At 41.9% G+C, this 19,192-nt stretch overlaps 1 protein-coding gene across 1 annotated transcript in view; it reads left to right on the top strand.

Moving 5' to 3' along the window:
* The window catches only part of nrg3b (neuregulin 3b), a 223,919-nt gene extending 205,079 nt beyond the window's left edge, over positions 1-18,840 (top strand). Inside the window, exons 7-9 of the mRNA XM_085360757.1 lie at positions 6,723-6,832; positions 14,827-15,009; positions 18,099-18,840. Coding sequence (XP_085216883.1) covers positions 6,723-6,832; positions 14,827-15,009; positions 18,099-18,840 — 1,035 coding nt within the window. The remainder of the gene's footprint in view (positions 1-6,722; positions 6,833-14,826; positions 15,010-18,098) is intronic.
* Positions 18,841-19,192: the final 352 nt, after the last annotated feature.

Below are 19,192 nucleotides of genomic sequence, written 5' to 3'. Positions count from 1 at the left end.
GGTGTTTGCTAGTTCACCTTACATGCATTAATTTAATAACGTGGTTAGCCTACTCAACGTAAATTACACACGGACAACATTAAGCTACTCACGCAGAGAAGAACGGCTGCTGCTGCCATCATCACCTGTCATCATTTCTGCTACACTGGCAGGGCTACGGGCCAGGACTCTACTCTTCAGGTTCTTTGGGGATGTTGGTAACTCGGTGCATTTCTCGGCTTTTAAAAAACGCTATGGCACCGGTATGGCACCGGATACCGGTAGCCATCCCTACTCCTGGATAAGTCGTCGATGTGCTTTTGTAGGAATTTTGGTAGTCCAGTCTTTCCTGGAAAGCTTCGCCACTGTTCCAAGTTTTCTCCATTTGTGTGTAATGGCTCTCACTGTGATCCACTGGAGCTCGAAGGCTTAGAAATAGCTTTCCACACCGGTAGATGTCTGTGATTTTGTTTCTCGTGTGTTTCTTTAGATTGTGGCATGATGTGTTGCTTTTAGAGATCTATTATGCTGCTTTCCTTTGTCAGACAGGTTCTATGTAAGTGATTCCTTAATTCAGCAGGTCTGCCAGTAATCATCCCTGAATGTATTTACTGAAACTGAACTCAGATTTTCAAAAAAAAAAGGTTAATCACAGTTAATTCGAAATAGGACCAGGTAGTTTTGGAAACCTTTTCTCCCTTAATGAATGAAATCATCATTTAAAAACTGCATTTAGTATTTCCTCAGGTTATCTTTGTATAATATTAAAATGAGTCTGGTGATCTGAAACATGCAAGTGTCACAAATATGCAAAAAACTAGGAAATTGGTAAGAAGGCAAACACTTTTTCACACCACTGTATATGGAGGCTTCTTTAATAATTCAACACTGTCTGGTGTCACCCACTGAAACAAACACCCCTTAAGCTAACCCCACCCACGGATCTGCAGTTGGCACCATCTGAAAGCTTTTCGAGGGTGTCATTTGAAAATCATGGCTCTGGGCAGCTGATCGCTAAGACGCTGTACCACCTTTGATGCAAATGTTAAAAAAGCTGTTAAGTAGTTGTGTTTAAGTAATATTAAAAAAATGCTTTCATATAAGCACAATAACCAGCACAACAGCAACCTAAAAAAGGGGAGACTCAGATGGTGGTATCGGGAATGTGTTAGGGCTCAGCGGGTGAGGCAGTGAAGCCCTGCATCCAACCACGAAATGCATTGAATGCTAGACAAAGGAAGGAAGCCAGGAGGAAGGCAAAGACAACACGGAAACACAAGCTATAATGGAACAGTGTGAGGGAAGCTTAAGGTGGGATGTGAAAGATCACTGGCTATAAGCACCCAGGAGGGGGCATGAGCTGTACAGACCAACGAAAGATTAACAAGTGAAACCTGTTTTTCCACAGATTTGACACAATGACCCCAGACCACAGCTTCTCTCCACCCACTCCCTCAGCTTGTAACCATCTAGGGAGAGGACATGTGGGTGTGGGTGGTGTAGTCCTACAATATCTCTATTTTCTTTAAAGTTACACAGACAAAATGAAAATACTTTCAAAGGAAGAACAGAGCAGAGTGTTCTTAAATAGGCTCAAAACATTTGGTGTATGCAGCATAACCCAGCATCAAAGCACAATGGGGGTTTTTGTGCATGTGTTCAAGGCAGTAGGATGGAGGATGAGTGCAGCGAGCTAGAAAAAAATGTCTGGCTCTGACAAGGCAGGTGCAAGAGGGGAGGATAAAACTGAAGTCCTTTTTTAGTCATTGTCTTCCATTTGAAGTCTCTAATAAACTAATGCGGCGCTCAGTTGTTATTCACTCTTTGAATTCTGGGATTAAAGAAAAAGGCATTTCCCCTCTAGGTGTGATCACTAAAGACATATATGCTGACATGATGAAAGCATATGCAAGGCAAATTAAACCCTCAGCTCTTTTTAAAAATATACACCTGGTCACCTTCACACTCCTTATAGAATAAATTTAACTCTTGTATTCAAAGCATAACGTCACTCCTAAGAGGCACACTCTTGAAACGGCGTGCATTTGATGTAAATGGTGGCGACGCCAGTAAAGCTGTGTAAAAACCTACAAAATCCACATCAAGATGGAAATTATGGAGAGATTAGCTTTAGGAAAATATAATGATTTGGGTTATATTAGACCCTTATGGTGCATTAGCCATATGTTAAGAACATGCATGGACATGGTCAAGGCAACCTGCTGAAGATCAAACTGAGTGTCTGAATGAGGATGAAAGGCAGTTTCAATTACTTTAAATGTGGCATGGTTGAGTATTTCAAAATCTGGTGCTCTACTGGGATTTTCCAAAACAACCATCTCTAGGGTTTACAGAGAATGGTCTGAAAAAGAGAAAACTTCCAGTGAGCTGCGGTTCTCTGGGTGAAAATTGATGGTGTTGATGCCAGAGGGCAGAGGAGAATGGCCAGACTGCTTTGAGCAGGAAGGCAACAGTAACTGATCACTAGTAAACAATCATTCGTCAGAACTAAAGTATGCAGAATGCACACAACATTGAACCTTGAAGCAGATGGGCTACAGTGGCAGAATACCACATCAGGTGCCACTCCTGTCAAGAAACCGAGCATAACATTTGCATAGGCATACCTAAAGTGGACAGTAGAAGATTGGAAAAGTGTTTCTTGGTCTGATGAGCCTCGATTTTTGCTGTTGGCAGGGTCCGAGTTTTGCGTAAATACCATGAAAGCATCGATCCAACCTGCCTTGGATCAAGAGTTCAGGCTGCTGGTATAATGGTGTGGGAGATACTTTCTTGTCTGTGAAGGTTCTCAGTCATCCAGGTCATCGTAGTCTAAGGAGCTTGGAAAGAAAAGCGTCTGAACTTGAAGACGTTTCACCTCTCATCTGAGAAGCTTCTTCAGTTCTAGGGTCAAATAGTGGAGAGTCCCAGGTTTAAACCCTGTGGGAGTTTCCCCCCAAGAGGGACAAATCAACACCCTAATGATCCTCTACCTAATCACACGAGCCAAGGTGTGAAAACGGGTGTAGGTCACAATCAGTCAAGGTTTTGGGTGAGCTCATTGTGAAACCTGGCCCCACCCTATCATGTGATTTCCTGAGGTCAGATGCCCCGAGATGTGAGTGGGCGTTAAGGCGTCTGGGAAGGGACTGGATTATAGATTTCAGAAAGTTTGTGTCATAAGCCACCGCCTCTGTTCAAAGATGGTCGCTCACAGTGGACATAAATGGCCTCTTTTACTCCTCTTTCAAACCAAGATATTTTCTTGGCATACTTTAGGCCCCTTAGTACAAAGTGCTTTCAATTTGATTCATTACAAACTGTACTGTACTCACTATACTCAAATGGCCTCCACGGCCACCAGAACTCTTCTGCGATGTGGTGGAACAAATCTGAAGCAACTGTGTGTCACGGTCCGTGGAGATAGACCGTGTGGGAATGTGTGTGTTGGACCCAGACGCGAACACAAGCGAAGATGCAGGAGTGGATTAAACAAAAGCGAGCCTTTTATTATGGCTGATAACAGAACAAACCAGAGCGAGGGCAGTATAAGGGTAATAGTTCAAACAGAAAACCTAAACTGGACATAAACTAAGAAAAAGCTATGGCTGGAGATACGGAACACAGGGGGTGGTAACACAGACGACGCGACACAGACTACATGAAACACAGAGACTAAATACACAAGAGGGATGATCAGGGGAAGTGGCCACACATGGGAACACAGCTGACACAGATAAACATAACAAGACATGGCAGGAGTAAACAACACTGACGGGAGACTGTCAAAGTAAAACAGGAAGTACACAGGTGCAAACAGGAGGAGAGAGAGAGCACGGGCATAGTGGGCTGGGGAAACATGGAATGAAACAAGGAGGGGAGATGAGGGCTCACAGATACATAGAGGGGCACACAGGGGATAAAAGTCACAAGGGGAAGTCAAATAAGGAACACCACAACAGGACAACTTAGGAAACATGGCCTAAATAAGGAACGAAATACAAAAATACAAGAAACTAAGAATACTGGGCCCACATGGCCCAGGACCATGACACTGTGTGATGCTTTCAAGTCAATATAGACCAAAATGTCAGAGAAATGTTTTTATGTCCTCATCGAATCCAAGCCATGAAGAATTAAGCTAGCTTTGCCAAAGAAACAAACCGCTACTAGCAAGATGTATCTAATAAAATGTCTTGTGAACGTGTAAGAATAGTGTATTAGCTATATGTTAAGCACATGCATGCAAACCTGTATTGACAGCAACCTTCTCCACCATTTTCCTTGTTATGCCTGAGGCGATGACCATCTTTCCGAAAAGATTTAAGGGTTTATATTTTACATGACTACAGGAGGTTGCCCAAGTAAATAGCCATCATTTTAACCACCCCTTAAGAAATACAGATGATTATTATTTTTTGATGTTTTGATAGGGCACCTGAAGTGGAACATGAAGCATTATATGCACATCTGTAGCTATTTCTGTGCATATGTTTCTTCCATCTGCAATTCAGAGTATACATTTCCACATGAACAGTTACTTCAAATACACACTTGTAAACAGCTGGGACTTGTATATATTAAGTATTTTACAAAGGAAAGGAAATGAAACGAAAAAGAGAAAATGAACTGTAAGTACATACTGAAACACCCCTCTGTGTCCACTGTTATTTGAATCAACACCTCTGTGGTAATAATATGTGTCAAATGAAAGAGATGGCTTATACACCCATGAGACAGGCTGCACAGCAACAGACATGCGCTAACATGAAGGAATAGGGTCATACAGGCAACGAGGGCATCAGCTTGAAGCTTGAGTGGTTCTAACTAACTAGTCTTCTAAGAAGAGTCCCTCTCAGGAGTGAGCATGCTATATAAATACTTCATCATATCAGAATATTTTAATGAATGCTCCGGTGTGATTCAAGGCTAGGTTCTCTTGAACCATAGTCGGTTTTATTATTATTTCATTATTATTATTAATATTATGAAGTAATGTGTTTTTCGTCTAATTTTGTTTGCCAAAGACTTTCTCGAGATAATTAGAGAATCGTTCATTTTGATTCATTAGTTTTTATCAGATTGACGTTGTTTAATGAACTTCAAACATCTGGGAAAGGTTTGATGGAACAGCTTCAATTAGCACCCATGTAGTATGTCTCAGAAAGTGTGAAAGTGTAAAGTATTGAAGCTGTGCTTCTGCCATCAGATAATCAAGCAGAGTACAATTATGAGTACGAAATGGATCAGGGCTATTAGCCGCTTGTTCAGCAGGGGTGTTGTGTCAGCTGAAGGGGAGATATGATAACTTCTACAGGTATTTCAGCGACTATTAAAAGGAAAGGACAGTGCAGCCTGAATGTTAAATCCAAATCTGAGCATGGCAGTGCATAATTTGAATGAACTTGTTAACATTTAAATACGGGGTAGAGTCGCATTTGTTGTCCATTAAAAATCTTCACACCTTGGCCTGAAGTGTTAAGACATGCTCTTTCAGTAAACGTACATGCAGTTTTGAGCTGCTAGCTCAAAGACTGTCCTTGTTGAAGAATGGTCAAATATCCTATTATGCACAGTTCAGGACCTGTGATTTGATCGTAATACAAGGCGGATTATGGCTGCTCTGAATGCATAGGTTTGCTTTACTTCTTAATATGAAGGTGATAGTCAACATATTGATGGGGGAGGGTTTTTTCCTGTCACTCTCTCCTTCTCTTGTATTTTCCTTGTGTGTGAACATTGCGCTGTGTTTATCCAAGGTTCACAAGTGGCATGAAACAAGGCAAAATTGTGATGGGAGGGAACAAGCAAACTGGGTTACGCCAATGGGCTACGCCACTGTCTGCCAGTGGCAGACCTGAATGGCATGGCAGACTGCCAACAGCTATTTATTTTATCCCCTGACATAGATATCTTCCCCCAGGAAGCTTTGCCATGGCAATTGTTTCACAAAGTGAGGTGTTCTCCCCCCGCAGGGTATATGAGAGGGTGGCCAAATGATACTATTTTCTTGCACAACTAGTGAGCAGCGGTAACAGCTTCTTCTGGGAGCCAAACGGTGTATGGGGAAAAAAAGAGGCTTATCATTCATGAGAACCGTGAACCCAGCACTAAGTCACATGCAATTGCTTTAGTGATGTACAATCAGACAGCGAAAGAGAGAGAGAGCTGTAACTGGAATGACAGAATTATCTCATGACTTAGTGTTTCACAGAGGGGGTCTCGGGGCGTTCACGGTCACTGTGCCAGAGCTCTGACTGCAGCCTGTTGTAAGATAATAGTGTTAATTTTGATAAGAATAAAGGGAAAGAATTGAGAGGGCAATTTCTTTAGGAAACCATTAATGTAATCTTGTGTTGGATTAATTCTTGAGTGAATCAGGAGTGCTGTGAGGGCCAGTGTGGAGTTTATTCACAAAGTGTCCCCTCCTAATCTGCCGCTTTAAAATGTAAAATGCAATTAAAGACGCTCTGCCTGACTAACCGGGGATACATCAGCGAGAGAACACGCTCGACCTGACTGGGGATTGCTGCTAAACTCATAGAGAATTATCAGCCTTATGTGTTATATCCTAAGCTTCACTTCTGTGTACTTACATAGCTACTTACATTGGACATTTTGTTTTTCATTTTAATCGTTACAGCAGTGGAATCTAGCTACATTTCCGGGTCTTTTGCTGAGTATAACTAATTGAGTATCTGAGTTTCACTAACTGCCTGCGCAACTTTCTTTATTTCTTGCAGAGTTGCACTTCTCACGGATCGTCTGTTAAGGGCGGCAAAGTGGCACCAGGGGCATCAACAGTAGCTCCACCTATTCTCAGCAAAGCACTGTCTAAAGGGAAACGCTTCAGGTACAATTATGACATGCTCTTTTTTTTTTCCTGCCCTGTTTCATATCTGGGGCTGAGTCAGCATGTTTGAGCCATAAGGGGCAGTGAGGTGAAAAATTTAATCATCCCATGTAGTGTAATATGTATATCGTCGAGGCCGCTAACAAAAGAAAACAGATCACATACACATAGAGGTTAGATCTTTTATTGTATGATTATTGGTTCAGCGAGCATGACATAAAAAAGAAAAAACAGAGTAGAGGCTGTCAAGCTAGTTGAGGATGGAGACGTCTTTATTTACATGGCATTCAAGTAAATTGTTCAAAGTAATTAAATGTGTCCTCGGGCATCTCCTGAAATGACTAGTTGAACGCAGATAGGAGCGAACATAATAACACTCCTCCAAGGAGAAGTGAATTTAATGTCCAGAGTTAAACACTGACTCAGCCCAATTTTTATGCCATCCTTCAAATGACAGAAGATTCAAGGAAATGAACAGCGTTTTTGCTTTTTGCTACGAGGGATATCACAAGCAGGGTTGCTTTGTGATCACAGCACTCAGTACCAAATGCTGCAGTTTCCAATCCTCAGAAGAACACAGGGATGTGGATATAGGCCGCGCTACAATGGCCTCATCTGAGCTGTTTACAGAGACGTTTCATTTGCTTTGATGATATGGATGCAGGCACACTTTGACAGTTAATGCTATTCAGTCACACGACATGTAAGCCTGCCATCTTTTCAAAGAAGTTTATTTTCCTCAGAAGCTATTACACGGATTGTTGATCCTCATACTTGTTGCCTGTTACCTGAGATGATTGGTACCAAATCTGAATAACAGTGTTGGAGCTGCACATTATGTTACAATGCAAGATATAGCACTGTGCAAAAGTCTTGAGCCACCCTTTTCTTTGTATTTTTGCGTGGGAAATGGTACATAATTGCAGTGATTAAAACTTGCAAACATGCATGGAAATGAAGCACAAACAGGCAAACGCAAGGCTTTCTAGCTTCTTTCAGGAGTCTTCAAAAATAGTTCTCCAGGCTTGTTGAAGGAAATTCAAAGCTCTTCTTTGGATGTTGGCTGCCTTTTGTTCTGTTCTCTGTCAAGATGTTCCCACTGCTGCAGTATTATTGAGGTCTGGGCTCTGGCCAGATCAGTCTATGACTGATAGTGCTCCATTGTGTGCTCTTTCTTTTCAGGTATACTTGAACTTCACTGGGAATATGTTTTGAATCATTTTCATGCTAAAATATAAAGCCGTTTCCAATCAGATGCTTTCCAGATGGTATTACACGCTGGATTGAAATGTAATTATTTTTCAATCAGTTTTGACAAGATCGGCAACGCCACTGGCTGAAATTTAGCCCCAAACCACCACAGAGCCTCCACCATGTTTTAAAGATGGTTGTAGACACTCAATGTTCTGGATCTCCTCCATTTATACTGGTTAAATAGTTCTAATACTGTTTTATGACTTGTCAAACTGCATTAGCGTTCACATTTTCCATAGATTCAACAAAAGAAAGGGAAGCAAATTATCTATTTTTGCAACTAGCTGCAAATAGTTTTTTGCCAAGTTGTTATGTGTGGACAAAATGCTGATTCACCCCTTGAGTCAGGTGCCTTTTTTATGCTTGAATGAATTTATAGGTCAGTGTTGTGGCTAGACAAAAAAACCACCACTTTCATAAAATTACAAGAAAATCTGGCTCATTAAAAGAGAAATAGAAAGAAATCGGGGTGACTCAATACTTTTAAACACAACTGTTGTGCATAAGTTTTAACATATTTATTTAAACCCTCATTATTTTTGGTTTAGCGTGATGGATTTTCCATATTCTGCATCAAAAGCACAGAATACAGAATGTACAGAGATTAAAAGAGCCTATGTTAGGGTAGAAAACGGTGAATGGCGAGCTTGTCTCTATATACCGAGGAAGGTTTTTTTTTATGTGTGGCTGACTGCGATGCCACCTTTAGTGAAAGCCCCACTGTGGCAGCAGTTATTCTGTTTTAATGGACCAGTGCTGTGTCAAAGAGGAAAGTTTTTTACAAAAAAAGGTTGTCATATGTGGCTGCGGGGATGGTACCATCTCCCTCTGGTGTTTTATTCTCCGCAGTGTCGTGCAGGTGCCTCATGAAGGGCAGCTGACAGTCAATCATCTGTTCAGCTTGCTCTCAAAGTAGGCCGAGGCAGGGGAGAACTAGACTGTGATGGATGATGTTGAGATGCTTTCAGCTATTGACCTGAAAGTGGACCACAACGTGAGCTATCAGGAGAACTGCACCATAAACATGTGTCAATATGGCCTATCAATACTGCTGAAAATGGTTACCTGTGTCTCATTGGTTTATAATTAGGCTGGATTATATGCAAACTGATTCATTTGTAATGCAGATTGCCTCTGTTGAGCTGAGATTTTGTTAAATGTCACAATACGATTCTAAAACAGCTGTAACGTAATCTTTAACCAACTTAGCATTAATACGTTAGTGCGTCTGAACCTTCTGTAATTAGCATTAAGCACATTTAAGGCTGACAGGATTTGTTGTTTTGCACAAGCAAACGTTATCCTTTAATACACGTCACCAAAGGCATTAGCAATATCTTGCCTTGCGGTCAATGGAAATGTCTGCAATAGAAGATATTTGTTTAAAACCCATAAATATCATCCAACGTTTGCACTAGTGGAAAATCCAGAAGATCTTATCAACATTTTTGAAACATGGTTTGTTGCAGAGAGCTTCTCTGTGAAAAATAGTTAGGACAGTCTTCTTCAAAAAAGACAGGTGATTGACTGAACCATCTGCGCAATAGCCCCACCATGGACTAAACTCAAACAGCAGATCAACAAGCCACAGGACAACCAAGGAACATCAATGAGGGGAAGAAAACAACAGATTCGGAAGACCTTGAAAGCTTTGAAAGCTAGCAAGATTTCTTAAAGAAAATATGCATATAAAGGACTCCTAAAGATACTTAACAAATACTTTGTTAGGTGATTACATATAAGATCCATTATTAAAGGTAAACCAGACCTTTAGTTGACCTTATACACCCCATAGTTCCTCATAGGACTCCCATTTCACCGACTTCAGTGCGCCTTTGATTGCATGCAGTAGTTGACAAACTTAGTAAGATGGATTCTCTGGTGATTATGAATCTCGTGTGAATCCAGATCTCTTGTAAGGTAAATCAACTTAAGTAGAATTAATCCTTTGAGGACTACCATTGCAGAATGAGAAGGGCAAAAACGGATCGTTGAATGAAACGGATGAACCAGAATTGGTTTGTAAAAATGCTGCAACCTCAGTGGTGTGGAATTGGTTTAGCTTTCGTCCGTCAGATACACACCAAAGCACAATTTTTGGTAGAGCATGCAAGTAGGCCGTCGTTATTACCGTGTTTTTCAGAAAATACGGCACACTTAAAATCCTTTGATTTTCTGAAAAAGCGACAGTGCCCCTTATAATCCGGTGTATGAATTCTGGTTGTGCTTACTGACCTTGAACCGATTTTATGTGATACACGGCGCTCGAAAATCTGTCAAAAAATGTTTTAGTATGACTTTGATAAGCTATGAAGCCGCACCGCTTGATGGATTGTCGGAGCATTACAGGTATCGTAGGCAGGAGCCTCGCGGAGTGATACGTACTGTGCTTCAACGTATTGTGTTTGTATAACCTCTTTTTAAGTTTTGTGGATATTATACATGGTTATGCTGAGGATATGTCAGCCAATTTTCACTGGAAATGGTTAAACTGTCAGCAAGGAATTTGCATTAAAAAACAGCTGCTTGTTTAAGTGAAAATACATTGATAGGTTTTTTGGTTTTGTTTTTTTGCACTAATAAAGTTGCAGAGTTGTAAATTATTTTGTCTCGTGTTAATTATATCATCAGTTATATCGTTATCGCAAATTTTCAATTTATATATCGTGATAAATATTTTTGCCCATATTGCCCTGTCATACTCAGCCTATTCGTGGGTATGCTGCCTTTGATGGCAGCTGGGAATTTCTGACTCCAGAACTGAGATTTTTCAGCCCTGATTTCCATGATTTAAGTCATTCAGCCAAGAATAATTGGCATTACAATGCTGGTTAAATATGAACTTAAAACCTTGTGCCATGTGTTATCTAGCACATCAGCGCCAAAAGCAATTAAATCTTTATTTTGTTCACCTGATATAATATTTGACAAAGGATGTATTGAGCTTGTTTTTCCTGCTCTTCTGCTCCTGCAGTTAAATGAACTACATGCCTGTTGATTGCAGAAAAAAAGCTCAAGGCAACCATCGTTCATCAAATGTTTAGAGGGCAAAAATCATTTCGATTCGTAACTTCGCACTTGCGTGTCCTATTGAATGCGGTAATATGTACGAGTTGCTTTGATGAAAACAGTGGACTCCTGCTGACACAAGTCAATTGCTGTTTTCACTTAAATTCAGTTGATTACAATGATTCCTTTGTCATGATGGTATTATGAGAAAATTGTAGTAAGAAGCCTAATCAATGTGCTGAAAGCCGCCACGTGTGGCTTGTACATGTTGAGTAGGGGACATAATCAGTATCCATAGTGAATATCAGAAGTGCTATGTGGGTGTTTCCTGCTGGTTTAGTAGAAAATGGTGTTTACTCTGAAAATGTGGCATACTTTTTCCATTTTTTTAACTCACCTCAGGTTCTTTGTCACATGCCATCCCCCTCTGTTTTCCTGCCGTTTCTCTCTCTCTGCGATATGTCCGGTAAAGGCATTAACAGAGGGAGGAAGTGGTTTAAATAAGTACTGGATTACCCTACCAACCAGGCTTACCCATTTAACATCAGGGGGTTGCACAGTCTTGTTGAATTGTGGAGATAAGCAGCTGCCTTTCCGTTTTAAAAGGTTCAACTTTTATCATTCAGTAATTACAACAGCCCCAAAAAAATCATGTTTTCATGTTTTTTCCAGTTAATCCTAATTAAAAAAAAATCAGCACGCTAATAGCCAACAAAACGGACAATATTTAGCTGTATTCATATCAACTTTTTACAACATCAGTCGATATAAAAGCCAGCAAACACTAGAGCCAACATTGTGTATGCTTTTTGTTCCACAGCCACGGACATCAGCAAATTACTGTAGCAGAGCGTTTTTTTGTTGTTGTTGTTTTCAGTGTTCCAGTGGTTTATCAATTATTAAGCAGTCATCCACTGGACTGCATGAAAGAAAAGGAATCAGGGAGTTCAGTTTAATGACTGGCAAGAAAATCCTAAAGTTTGAACATCTTGATTACTATTTCAATAACAAGAAGAATCAAACAATGCAGCACTTCATACACAAGCCATTTTTGTGCTGCGCCAAATTATTCAAGAGCCAAAATCAAGCTGTGAGAGCGTGTGGTGCTGATTTTTGTTTAATGGTTCAATACAAAAAAAAGTTATTTACACGACAATAATAATATGTTTCAGCTCTTTTCAGTGGTTCAGATTAACTAGCACAATCAACTGACATATTGATCACAGAGGATTTGCTGGTAAGCAACGATCAGGGTAGCCACGGTGTCTTAAAGAAATTCATAATAACATCAAAATAATTGAGTGTATTTTGTGATTACATATTCATTGGGAGCTGTTTGTCTTTGCATGATGTGCTCACACATCAGATTGCATTATGGCTCGGTGTACCTTGGATTTAATACCATTGCTTCGTTACTGCAGACATCCAGGGATCTGCTTTGAGGCAGACCACCTACTGCCCACAGACCAATTTAAAAACTGTGTGCCTAAACAGGAAGCTCAGTCTCTAAAGGCAGCTGCTTCTATCATTAACAGCAGTAGAATATCAGTATGTAAGCTAGAGGTCATTTTCAAGGTGCAGGATAACCCCTAACAATACATGGCATTTATTTGAAGTTCACAGAAAGAAAACACTAAAGCAGTGTTTTCTATATGTTCTGGACGATAAAGGTCTGTATGGAAACTTCGTTAGCATGTTAGCACTTGCTTAACCATGCTAGTGCATGGCTCTTTGGATCAAAATGACACTTTAAAATGTAACATTAAAACTGTAAATTATCCTGTAATTTGCGTTGAATGGCTAAATCAAAAATTATGGAAATAATCAAATTCTACAAGTAGGAGTGACATTGTCTTCTTGGTGATTCCCAGCTTCCAGCATCCATCACTGACAATAAAATGTGTAAACACAGATGTTAATTCAAAAATGATTGTTTAAAATGTTGAATGTTCGGTCCATGAATCCATCCATCCATTTTCTTCCGGGTGAAGCTCGCAGGGGCCACAGGATAAGCAGAGAAGCCCAGACTGGCCTCTCCCCAGCCACCTCCTCCAGCGTATCCGGGGGAACACCAAGGCGGTCCCAGGCCAGCCGAGTGATATAATCTCTCCAGCATGTCCTGGGTCTGCCCAGAGGTGGGATATGCCCAGAACACCTCACTCAAGATGCGCCCAGGAGGCATCCTTGTCAGATGCCTGAACCACCTCAACTGTCTCTTTTCGATGTGGAGGAGCAGCGGCTCTACTCTGAGCCCCTCCCGGATGGCCTAACTCCTCACCCTGTCTCTAAGGGTGAGGCCAGCCACCCTTTGGAGAAAGCTCATTCCCGCCGCATGTATCCGCGATCTAGTTCTTTCAGTCACTAACCAAAGCTCATAACGATAGGTGAGGTTACTCAAAGAAGGCTTCCCTATTGCTGTGTTGAAGAATAAAGGTGGTCGTACCAAATACCAACTTAAAATATTGACATTAAAAACCAGGAGAGACTCAAGACTTTTGCACTGTTTCCTCTCAAGCAGCAAAGGGTTTTTCATTTAAGCATGTATGTAAAAAACTTTTTATATTAATCTTTTAATTCTAAAGCAGCCCTCAAAGTACATGAAAAAGTATGTGTTTAATAGTGTAACACACCTCTCCTAGAATGCACCGCAGTAAGTACACAGCCTCTTCTCCGGCACCTGGTTCGAGGCAAAATCTCTGTGAGATTTGTTCAATAAAACCCAGGGAGAAACTAGTCCTGCATCTTTACATTCACAGGCAACAAAAACAGAGCATCATCACACTGCTAACCTCCACATTTTCCTTGGGATTAGACCTTTTCACAGCACATATTGCAGGGAAAGCACGGGTGTATTTTTGTAATATGAAAAAACAGCTGCATTCTTCGTAGGTGAGCCAATTCCAAGAATGAATGAACGAATGCTTGGCATGAAAACCATCTTTCTATGCTACATGTGCACTTTGTGAATGTGAATTAATCTAAGCCCCCTTTTCAACAGGTAGAAGGGAGTGAAAAAAAGAAAGCGTAGGGAATGCATACTAATCTTGAAATTAAAACATTTACACTAAAGATATTTTTTGGAGGGGGGTGGCGTTTCAAGCGCATTCGCGTTTCCCTTTAAGACACAGCTTGAGATTTCTCCCATAGTTCCTTCCCTCCTCTCTTGCGGGGGTGGGAAGAGTGTGGAGTTTGCATGTTATCTCTGTGCCTGCGTGGGTTCTCTCTGGGTGCTCCGGATTCCTCCCACAATCCAAAGCATGTTAGGTTAATTGGTGATTTTAAATTGGCCATAGGTGCGAATGTGAGGTTGGATGTTTGTCTGTCTGTCTGCATTAGCCCTGAGATAGACTGGCAACCTGTCTGCCGTGTACCGAGCCTTTCAGCCTGAATTAGATAAGCAGATGAAAATGGATGGATGAATGGAAATGATTCCATTCTTATGTAAATTGTATTGCTTATTGATAACTTACGATTCCTTTCACGTGTATCTGATTCATCTGTCTCATAAGCTTCGATACCAGGGTAATTTCCGCGTCGAGTCAATTGAAGGTGGGATTGGATTTTGTTTTTTCCCCTTTCAAGTCTCAAGCACAAAGGTCGATTTACTCCAGACCATTTTTACATCATGAAACCCTAGAAAGGACATCTATAGCTGATACAACAGATGAATTAGTGAACGGTCTTTACCTAATGATTTTGACCCATCTCTTTTGCATGCTGTCTGGTTTCAGGAGTAGTTCGCTCTCACTCAGCCCAGCCCTACAACGGAGAGAGACTAATTACTTCAGGACTCCACCCATTTCCAGAGGGAAACACAAAATACCCACAAATCTTATTGACGGATCCAGAGTGGCGGGGCATGTCTACAAACACTTGCAGGAGGATGAGTCATCGGACATGGAGTCCATAAGAAGGTGAAACTATTTCTTTGTCTCGTTATTAGTTTTGTCATGTTTGTTTGAGCCAGCAAAGAGGAAATTCTCTTCGCCTCCCTCCACGCCGAGGTCAAATAGCCGGTTCAGTGATACAGACCTCTGGACTAACTAAGGTTAAGTCGGAGTGGCAGAGGGATAATTTAGGGAGAAATGAGTTTATGACTGGAAGACTCTCAGTTCAAATCCGTGAACCAGCCTATGAAATGTGATCCAGGGAAATAAATGAGATCTGCAGTGCCCCCCCTACCCCCCTCCTCTTTCAGCTGGGACTGTCACAATTAATTTGGAGAACACACTTGATCCCAAAAGCGCAACAGTATCATGGTGCTGGGAAAGATGTGTGTAATCCTCGCTGCCACTGGGCTGCTGCTGTGAATGAAAATTTGTTTTATCTGCATGTTTTAACAGGGTTAAAAATACAACGGCTGTGCCAAAGCTAATTACCAAATGATGCACGGGTTCACACGAATTTCTAGCTATCCAAAACGGTTTGATTTTGGCTAATGATCAAGCATGGGAAGCATCATAGTTCACATATCAACAAAATGATTAAATTTCTGTAATTTACAAGCTGAGTATAAAGTACATTAGATGACTGCGGCCTTTTAGAACAGGCTACATGTTGAAATGGATTACTTCCAGGCTTTTGCACATCTTGAATTGCCCCCATGCTCCCGCTGATGTCGAGTGAAGCGAGCTGGCCTATTTTGATGGCCATCCCGAGCGAAGCGCAGCTGCTGGTGCTGTTTCAGGAGGCATTCGAAGCGAGAGGGACTTTTGGCACAGCCTAGTCTGCAGACTTAAAACACATTTAAAAAGTACAGACTGGTCACGCTTGCTAAAATGTGATGTGATGTGAAATCCTCTCTGACATACTGATTTTTTTATGTTAAAACAAAGCTTTTCGCATTAGTTATAACTTTTCTTTTGCCCTTTTTTCAGGCTGATTGTTGCGTAACGACCACCAAAGACGGAAAATATTTATCACTGAGGTGCTTGTATTCCTCGGTGCATTGATGCATAATGTCAAGCAGCTCCACTGGCATTTCTCCTTCAAAACACTGTAAACATTAAATAAGTGTAGGTTTTATTTACAGATGCAGACAAGAGCATCTTAATCCTGCGTAAGACAGTCCTGTTTAGCATATGACTCAGAAGCAGCCTAATTTGCTGTCACTGTGTGGAACGTGAGCAATAGCACTGTTAACAGAAACGTCTGTCATTAAAGCAGCAGTGTCCCCTGTGCATTTCACACACTTTAAAGTGCCTAGCAATGTTCCTATTAGCATGCCAACCTGATTGAGCATTACAGTAAGTTACACTGCAAGCTGCCAAACTCTTTATGTGACCTATTTCCATAATTTACATTTTTAAACAAAGCTCCACGGAGCTCAGCAATTCTTTCAAATGGTTGTGCAGAAAGATCCTTCAGGAGCAGTTTCCCTCTAAACACACACACACTCACAAACATGCACGCTCGCACTTATAAGGAGTAACGAAACACACTAATAAAGAAGCTGACGAGAATTCTTTTTCACAACGGTGAAATCTGTAAAGCTATAGGCAATTAAAACTGCCGCACTTTGTCAAATGTTTAGGAGAGGAGCTGAAATAGGAGGGCTTGTCATCTTCTTGGGGATAAAATTGCATTTGTGTAGTAACAATTTAGATCTCATTAGCCACTGATAATTCCCCCACACATCCATCACTCAAATATGGCTTTCGCTGGCCTTCTGGTGGTTGAAATGACCTATTTCTCGACTTACAAGCCACGCAACACCAAGCTTACAGCCCTCTCCTCCTCCTCCTCCTCCTCCTCCAGCCCCCATGTCTCCCGTGTTGCCATGGATACACCCTCTCATCTCTGGAAATGAGAGACGGGAGGTGGAAAGGAGAGTGAGAGAACGCGAGAGGGGAAAGTGAGGAAAGGAGGAGGAGGACTGAGCCGAGAAGTAAAGATGGAGGCACCGAGTCCGGCGCGGTGGAAAGTGCTAATAAAGAGGCGAGAACCACAAACAGACGCGAGAGCACTCTTCTACGTTTTCCGTTTTGTGACAACAAATCCCCACAGAGTATTGTCAGTTTCATCATCTGGTGTCAAAACATATTTACCTATCACGGTTAGCGGAGGAATTGAAAGCAAATTTGCTATTGGAGTTATTTTTAGGTTTTGTTTTGATCTGTCGGATTTACCTCCAGCTTGCTTTTGCCCTTCTAATACCAAGGGTGGGGGAGGAGGGTGGGGTGGTAATTCAATTTTTTAAACTTGGTTACGCTGCCAACAATCTTTCAAGGCTGACAATAACACTGGATGCGATTCTAAATGGGAGTCGAGGCTTCAGTAACAACTTTAACAAACATACACAAACTTGCCCACTTGACTCCAGATAAGTTTCCCCTCTCTGCCGTGTTACTGTCATGGCCGACGATAATGCCTTTCAAGCTTATCTGCTTCCGCTCTCTACGTTTGAAGGAGGATGCATCATCATGCAAATGCACCTGCTGAGACTTACTCCCCCGTTCAACCCTGCTTAATGTTACATCGTGGGCCCATCTGATTAGTTGCTTGCTGTGTGAAAACTACAATAAAATGAAATTAGAAGCCGTGTGAAGCCGTGTATTGTTTCTACATACAACAGTCACACAGGGCGGGTCAGGAATCCACCTGCTGTACTGCTAAAGCCTTAAATCTCTGATAAGGCAGTGATGAGCAGAGGGATTTCTCAGTTAAACATTCATGCAGCAACAGTAGACGCCGCTCATGCCAAGGATTATACATAATTACACGTAGATTATGAAACAACAATACCTAAATAGTGATCATTTTGTTTGGTACAAGATATTTTTGTGCCGGTGTGAAATGATACGGTGAAGCCTTGACAGACTGGCATCTTTCTAAAACACAACGAATGTCATCTTGGTGTTCTAAATATGGAAGGTAACTTCATATTCTCTATTGCTCGGGCTTTTCTATTCATTTAAAATTAGGAAAGTGTCTAAGATGAAAAGGTCAAATTATAAATGACTTCCTCACCCTGACATTTCCATCCTTTTCTCTTTGCCCAAAGGTGTGATTCTGCCGGCGGAAGGGTCGGCGCCCTCCTGAGCAGGACCTCACTCTCTCACTTCACAGCCAGGAAAGGATGGACTGAGGTTCCCTGCACCCGCCTCGATAAAGGTACGACCTTCCTGCCACCCTCCCTCCGCACCCGATCTGTGCCCATCATCCCTTCGCTCCAAACGTGTGACCTTGAGGCCGGCCACCCGGTCACGAGTGACCGGAACCAAGCGGGGCTCTTCAAGTGGCACCCCGTGCTGGCTGGAAAGACGGGCCTTCCCGTTAGCAATCCTCCCTCTCCCCCTGAAAGCGTCGTGCTGGCGACCAGTGTCATGCCCAGCAGCGTTAGCCCCCCCGCCGCCGCCGCTTCTCTCCTGGGGTTGGAGAAGAATCTCGGCTCTCCTCAAACACCCTGCTCCTTTGAAATTACAGTGGAACTCGTGCAGGAGTTAAAACAGAAAAGCCTTTGCAGCCCCATGAAAAGGTCTGGGTCTCACAGTGAGATCCACCACGGTGGCACAAACACTCTTGAGAAGACGGCACGGGAGTCAGAGGGGAAAAGTGTCCAGTATTCCCCCAGAGTTCTGCACACAGGCAGCGGGACCAGAGGATGGAAGGCAGCAGGCCAAAGAGGAACCCGGGGACATTGCCAAGGTCAGACATCTCTTGTGTACGGAGGAGCAGACTTGGCCACCAAAGGACCCATCTGCAGAGGAATTGGAAACACTTATGCCAAGCCCTCTGCGAGCTGATTGGATTAACTCTGTAAAGAGAAGACACCGTTTCCAATAAATGTATACCTTTGCTGGTGGCTCAGTATGGCTAGCAGGTGGGACCATCTGTGTGGCCACATGGACCAATAACAGATGGCCATCAGTTTTCGAAAGAACACGAACAGATTGAATTCCCGAGGGGGGAAAAAATATTGACACAAAAGACATCGAATTACAAAAGGAAAAGAGACAAACAAACACACATTGTGAATAAATGTGACTCAAAAGGAAAACAAAACCATGACTTGAGTGGGAGCTTGACTTAAACAGTGTATTGAAAAAAATGCCACTATTACAAGGAGCTTCTACTTAGAAACCAAAATAGTGTGTT

This window comes from Diplotaxodon limnothrissa, linkage group LG8 (genome assembly GCF_057381915.1).
Source record: "Diplotaxodon limnothrissa isolate DT_005_m linkage group LG8, D_limnothrissa_male_GT1.1, whole genome shotgun sequence".
NCBI classification, from domain to species: Eukaryota; Metazoa; Chordata; class Actinopteri; order Cichliformes; family Cichlidae; genus Diplotaxodon; species Diplotaxodon limnothrissa.
This window is presented reverse-complemented; position numbering and strand designations above follow the sequence as displayed.